This window comes from Fukomys damarensis, unplaced genomic scaffold, assembly GCF_012274545.1.
Source record: "Fukomys damarensis isolate Sample0158 unplaced genomic scaffold, DMR_v1.0_HiC HiC_scaffold_19, whole genome shotgun sequence".
Taxonomy (NCBI): domain Eukaryota; kingdom Metazoa; phylum Chordata; class Mammalia; order Rodentia; family Bathyergidae; genus Fukomys; species Fukomys damarensis.
The window spans coordinates 574,481-581,676 of record NW_022900931.1 but is presented as its reverse complement, the minus strand read 5'-3'; the positions used below and the strand labels follow the sequence as shown (position 1 = coordinate 581,676).

Sequence of the window (7,196 nt, the reverse complement as noted above, 5' to 3'; positions counted from 1 at the left end):
GATCCTTCCTCCGTTTTATTGTTGTTTTATCTCCCGTTTCTCAGCCTCCAGCCCGAGGGATTGGGCCTGTCCGCCCCTGCTGGTGTCAGATGTAAATGGCCGGGATCTGGGCTGTTTCATGTCACAGCAGGGTCTGAGAGGCTGGAGGAGTGGCCAGGTGAGGACCAGGAAAGGAGATTGAGCCCCCTACACGGTGTGGTGGAGGCCCCAGGCTGCCAACAGCGTTTGTGGACAGGTCCAGGCGAGCGGGTCCTGCGGGTGGAGACCAGGGCAGCAGCAGGTAGTGGTGGCCTAATCAGGCCGCTGTGCGGGTAGAGGAGGCCGTGGACCAGGGCAGAGTGAACAGGACCAGATACTCAGGCGTTGGGTCCACATCTTATGGGTGTGGGTGGGGGGCTCAGGTCACTCCCAAGTGTGCACAGGTGTGGGAGGGGGTCCTAACCAGAAGTGACCTGGACAGAGAGCACTGTGCCAGTCTGTGGGGGGCAACCTTGATACCCAAGTATGGGGTGGGCAGGTGGAGGCTGGCAGTTGGGGACAGGAAACACCTCCCCCAGGGGAATGGGGTGATTGGGCTGAGGAGGACTGGGGCCTGGGTATCTGTGGGCTGTGCCTCTGGTCCAGAGGTGCCAGTTTTGGCAAGAAAATTGTGGGGTTCCTGTACACCCCTAGAGGTGCATGTGCTGCTCTGTCCTCGGCAGCCACTGAGCAAAGGGCAAACTTTGCCTAGGTAATTGTTTCTTCACAAACCTCTACAGATACCTCTTTTTAGGAGACCCATGACCTAGAGATGCCAGATTTGAGGGCGGTCCAGGCTTCCTACTCCCATCCCCAGTTCACTAGTGTCCAGGGGCTCTGACTTGGAATTAGACACTCCTATAGGTGGGACAGGAGGCTCCTCACACTTGGACCCAGTAGCGTGCACACACATGCACGTGGGCCCTAGGTCACCCCTAGGTATGCACGGGTATAGGGCAGCTTGGGTCATACCACATGTGCACAGCCATCATGGGGCCTTGGGTCATACCCAGATGTGCACAGATAGACACCGTGAGAACTCAGTGTGCTCAGGTGTATGCATACAAATCATACGTAGGTGTGCATAGGGTGGGCCTTGGATCACACTGTGATAACTACTGCCAGCTAGGTGGGCTTAAAGCAACCCAAATTTATCTTTCATAGTTCTGAAAGCCTGAAACCAAATATCCAGGTGTAGGCAGGGCTAGGTCTTTCTGAGGTACCTTGGGGAGAACCCCTTCTGCCTCTCAGACTTCTGGTGTGCTGCCAGCAGTCTCTGGTGTTCCTGCAACTGTCGCTGCATCCCCTTGGCTCTGCACCTGCCTCAGCCTGGCATCTTCCATGTGTCTCTGTGAGAGCCCAAGTTGCTGCTTTTCAGGGACACAGTCATGTCAGGGCCCGCCCTGCTCCCTTGTGACCTCATCCAACTCCATGACTTTTGTATCACTGTTTCTAAAAAGCCAGCTTACAAGGCCGGGAATTTAGCTCAGGGGTTCTACCACCTGCCTCACAAGTGCAAGGACCTGAGTTCAGTCCCCCCCCCAAAAAAAAAAGCCAGCTTAGAAGCCAGGTATAGTGTCTGTAATCCCAGCACTTAGGAGGCTGAAGCAGGAGGATCATTGAAAGTTCAAGGCCAGCCTAGGTTACTTAGTGAGTTCAAAGCCAGCCTGAACTACATAGCCTGAGCCTGTCTAAAAAAAAAAAGAAGAAGAAAAGCTACCTCACAGACACAGGGCTAGGACTTCCACCTATCCTTTCCAGGACAGAGCACCACTCACAACAGACACAGGACACATGTGGGCACATGTGGGCCTCACTACCCCTGGGAACCCTGTGTATACCCTACATGCTGACACTGTGGAGCCCAGCTCACCACCTGTGCCTGCACCCAGGCCCTTCGCCCATCAGTGTCCAACCCACTGTGGATATGGGAGCGGTCCTGGGGCCTACGCAGCATGAGCAAGGCAAAGTTGAGAGCCACAGGATGTGGCCGGCCAGCTGGACCATTTGCAAAGCGGAGAGGCTAAGGGAGATGTCTCAGGCTGTGAGCAGCCACGTTCCCTTTGCTGTGCCACTGCCGCCCCCGGTCTTGTGAAGCACTGGGTGGTTCTACTGGCTTCAGTCCGGGTCCAGGACAGGACAGTGGCTTCCTGGAACTCTTCAGAGCTCTCAGTGTCACACAGCCTGGAAGTATGCAGGGCCCCCTAGACGCATGCAGACTGCTGGAGCTGAGGGAGCCCCCAGACACAAGGAAAATTGAAGCGTGGGAAAGGGTACTGGGGCAGCCAAGTTTCCCTGGCTGTGACCATACCTGAAACAACCTACAAGAGGAAAGATACATTTTGGCTCATGGTATCGGAGGTTTCTGTCCATAGTTGCTGGTTCTGTTGGTTTGGGCTGTGATGTGGCCGAAGACCTGGCAGAGGAGAGCTGCTCACTGCATGGCAGCCAGGAAGCAGAGGGGCCGGGAAGGGCTGGGGTAGCGGAGGCCTTTTAAGGCCCAGTGACCTGCTTTTACCTTGGCCCTGCCTCTTAACAGCCAGGCAGCTGTGAACTCATCAGTGGTCACCGTGCTTGTGATCGGTCACCTCTATAGGGCCCACCTTTAAATATTGGAGATGAAGCCCTCAGCACAGGACTCTGGGAGTTACTTCATATTTAAGTCGTGTGTGCTTTACAAGTGGGAGTTGTACACAGTGGACCTCTAGGGACCCTGCCAACCCTTTGGGACCCCTAGGGTGGGTGGGGGTACGGAAGGGGCACGGTCGGAAGCTGTGGCCTTCTAGGAGCGGCCTCCACTCCTCTGCTCTTAACAAAAACATACCTGAGGACCTTTGCCCCGTTGTAAGAGGTGACTGCCATGAGGCGTGGGCCATATGCAGATGTCTGTCTGCCGGTGCCTGAGCCGGAACATCAGGCAGGCTGCTGGGGTGCACACCCACGCCCCTTGCTCCAGGCCAAGTCCTTTCTGGCTAAGGTAGACAGTTATTAAGTCCAATAAGCAGATGCAGGATGCCAGGCCTATGTCCTCCATCTGTGGCCTGATTTGCGTACCGTGTTATCGGGGCTTGCACAGAGGGAACACATATATTGTCCTAGGGGATTGTGGTGAGGAGCAGCCCCGTGAGGTCTGTGGTCAGCCCTCATCAACCTTATCCTGAGATTACCCAAAACGCAGGGCCTGGATGTTCTTATGGGGGTCCCTGTATAGTGGGTTCTGTGATCTTAGGATGAGCCCTCCCTCGGGACTAATCCCTGCCCCGCAGAGCCGGTGGCCTGGAAAGACTGCACACCTCTGACCTGAGACCGACTAGTGATGGGCACAGGCAGGCGCGAAACAGCCTCTGCCTCTCCAGCCCTGGCCGTGGTCAGCGTGGGACTCGGGGTCAGGTGGAGAGGCCAAGGTTCGCTGGATTCCTTGGCATCATGTGGCCCTAACATGGCTGCGTACTTGGGTCCCCAGTGCTTGGGTGTTTCTGGATATTGTCTAGGTGAGCGCTTCAGCCACAGGCATGGGCTCCCACCCAGCATATACCCCAACCCAACGTGGAGAGGAAAGGCATCCGTCATACTGTATGGGCCATAGGCTCTGTGCCAGTGGCTGGTGCCTCCTGGGTCTCCCATGTAGGCCTTTGAGGCATGGATCTACCCTCTTCTGTGGCCCCTGAGGGTCAGCCCTTTTCCAGTGGGGTTCCCACCCAACAGGGTCCCCCTATACTCTGGAGGGTACTGAGGGTCCCCTCCATAGGAGGCAGGCAGCTCACTAGTATCAGGGCCCTGCACCTCTCGATACAAACCAGGTGGCTAAAAACAACATACATGGCTGGGGTATAGCTCAAGGTGGATCTGGGCCCTTGCCTAGTGAGTTCCAGGCCCTAGGTTCAGTCCCCAGTGTAGCATAAACACATGTGTGGGCATAGACACACACACACCCAATGTGTCAAAAATTGAGAAATGCATGATAGGTCTCAAGGAGTCAGCAGCGTTGGTCTTCCAGAGGCCGCTCCATCTTCAAGCATGTAGCTAGGACTAGATCCTGGTGATCGCAGTGTCCCCCAATAATCCAGGATCATCCCCTGAAAGGTCCTTAACCTTATCCCAGCTTTATCATATAAGGGACGTAGTCTAGGGTTCTGAGAGCAGGACACGGACACCTGAGGGTGGTTACTTGGCTGACCACAGCCTGAGGGATGTGGGGTCTGGATTCCCCCAGGGTGAGGGGACTGAGAGGGCAGTGGTGGCCATGAGGCGACTCTGAGGAACCTGCGAGCTCCAGCTAGCTGGAGGAAGCATGCTGGGCAGGGACACTCTTGAAAGTGTTCCCTCCCCAGGTGGCAAGAATCGGGGGCAGGGCTGCAGAAGGCAGTAGCTTCACTTCGGGGATGGTGGAGGCCAGGTGGCCACAGGAAGTGAAGCTGTGCCTCGGGTTGTTGGGAGGGCTGGAAAAGACACTGTCCAGGTCTGGAAAGCATCCCAAATAGGCAAGTGTCAGCAGTGATCAGAATCAGGCACCCTGCTCTGGTTGCGGTGCTGTTGTTGAGTTTGTGCCTTGCTCCGGCTGGGCAGGCTGGAAAGGAGGCTTCTGGGCTGGAGGCCCAGTGCTAGGGCCCACACACCACTGTCCCCAGGGAAAGACTGGCTGCAGGATCAGCCAGACCCTCGTCTCTGTCAGACACCTGCACTTGCCCAGACGGAACCCTGTGCAGCTTTGGTGACAGGGCATCCAGTACCCACATCCCTGTGGTCCCACCGGTTTCAGACCCAGAACCACTGGCCAGTAGCCTGTTCACCCGCACATTGCCCAGTCCTTCGGTCCCTGCCATGCCATCAGGAGCACCACGTGCAAAAGGGGGCGTTCCTCCTCGCCACACAGTGGCTCTGCAGAATGCTCTCAGCAGATGAGAAAACTGAGGGTCAGGGTGGCACATGGGACTTAGCTGCCAGCAGGCAGGGAGGTGGTGGAAGGTGCCTCACATCACACCATGGGGCAGGCAGCACACCTAGCATGTGGGGCCACTCCTGTCCAGCCTGGGGGGGGACAGGCCAGTCTCACGGCAGAGCCAAGGAGCCACTGGAGCCTGGGTGTGGGGTCCCTCTTGGGGCCTCTCCATTCCTGCTGTAGACAGCCAGCTTGAGGCCTGAGAGGCTAACCCTTGGAGAAGAGTGTCCCCACCCCTGGTTCTTAGGGCTGGCCGTCAGGACTAAACTAAGTGAATAAAGTGCTACCTCTCACCCAGGAGCTTTGGCCTTTTCCAAGCCCAGCTCATCTCAAGGACCTCAGGCCTTAGGAACCAGCTCTCTCCCAGCCTCTCTCCAGCTCCTGCCCCATCTGAGGCTCCTTTGACCCATCCATACCTCCTCCGGAGCCTCCCATGACTTCCCGGTAGGATGCAGTGAAGTCTACCTGGCTGGGTCGCATCCTGGTGATCCCTGAGGTTTCCCGAGCCCTTGCGTGTGGCACTATTAGACTGTCAGAGGTACCGGGATGGGCCGATGGCAGCCCATGGCCCTGTGCTGTGCCCAGTGAGGAGCTGGGGTCCCAGGATGCTGGGACTGGCGCTGGAAGCATTTAGGGGCAGTGAGTGAAGTCTCTGTCCAGATGTATGGCTGGCCACTCTCACAGCCCTGGCCCCGGGTGGCAGCAGCAGTGAATGGTGCTCTTCCTTGCCAGACTACCCAGCTCACAAGGCACAAGTACAGACAGGGAGGCCCTTACTTCTGTGCCCAGCCTAGTATGACCTTGAACAACCCAGACCCGAGTGGTGGCTGTCTCTGCAGTTGAGGAGGCCCCTCTGCTCGCTTTCTGGGCAGAGGCCATGTCCAGTTGATGAGCCTTCCCGACTCTGCCCACCATTGTCCTGTGTTCCTCTCCAGGGTGGGCATCTTGGGGAAAGAGACATCTCTCACCTGTCACAGGCAGTCTTTTCTTTTTTCTTTTTTTCTTTTCTTTTGAGGTATGGGAGGTGAAAGCCAGGGCCACTTTACCACTGAGCTACTTCCCCAGCCCATTTTTGTTTTGAGGCAGGGTCTTGCTAGTTTGCCCCAGCTGAGCTTGAACTTGGAATCCTCCTGTCTCGGCCTCTCACAGTGCTGGGGTTACAGGTGTGCACCACCGCACCTGGCTCACAGGCAGGCTTCGCTTGGCACTTGGACTGCTGTAACCAGATAGGTGCGTCCTTGCCACCTGCCCTACCCAGTGCTAGGTGTCTGACCGCACACAGCAGTGGCCAAGACCTGGTTTTGGTCCAGTTGAGGAAATGGAAAATGTGGTATGACCTGCCTTGTGCTTCTCTGGGACTCATTTCCCCTCTTGCAAAGTCTTTGGGGACGGAACAGGCAAGACTGCTCAAGCGACCTTCAGGGTGATCTCTACTCCACCATGGTGGGGTGTAGAGAGGGGAAGCTGGCCCAGGAGTTGAGGTCTGGGGGATGCAGGCCCCACACAGCAGGCAGCTGAGTGGGAGGGGACTGCGCAGGAGAGGCATTTGGGCAGGGTGATGACACCCCACCAGTGCCGCCACCTCAAGCCCTGGTCTCCCAGGTCAGTCCCGCCTCATGCCCTAGCCTGTGTCTCCTCTCACCCCCAGAGGAACCTATTTACTGTTACACCCCGCACAACTTCACCCGCGACCAGGCTCTGTATGCCCGTGGCTACTGCTGGACGGAGCTGCGGGATGCGTTGCCCGGTGTGGACGCCAGCCTGTGGCCATCGCTGTTTGAGCACAAGTTCCTGCCGTATGCACTGCTGGCTTTTGCTGCTATCATGTACGTGCCTGCGCTGGGCTGGGAGTTCCTGGCCTCTACCCGCCTCACCTCCGAGCTCAACTTCCTACTGCAGGAGATTGACAACTGCTACCACCGGGCAGCTGAGGGCCGCGCACCCAAGATTGAGAAGCAGATCCAGTCCAAGGGGCCCGGCATCACGGAGCGGGAGAAGCGAGAAATCATCGAGAACGCTGAGAAGGAGAAAAGCCCCGAGCAGAACTTGTTTGAGAAGTACCTAGAACGCCGGGGCCGCAGCAACTTCCTGGCCAAGCTGTACTTGGCTCGGCATGTGCTCATCCTGCTGCTCAGCGTGGTGCCCATCTCCTACCTGTGCACCTACTACGCCACGCAGAAGCAGAATGAGTTCACCTGCGCGCTGGGCGCGTCCCCGGACGGCCCGGCGGGCGGGGGGC

General features: G+C 57.3%; 1 protein-coding gene across 1 annotated transcript in view; it reads left to right on the top strand.

Annotated features, from left to right (window-relative positions):
* Positions 1-7,196, top strand: part of Panx2 (pannexin 2) — a gene marked incomplete at its 5' end in the record, with an annotated part of 11,604 nt that continues 4,408 nt past the window's right edge. Inside the window, 2 exons of the mRNA XM_010634490.2 lie at positions 1-157; positions 6,606-7,172. Of these exons, the coding sequence (XP_010632792.2) occupies positions 1-157; positions 6,606-7,172 (724 nt within the window). The remainder of the gene's footprint in view (positions 158-6,605; positions 7,173-7,196) is intronic.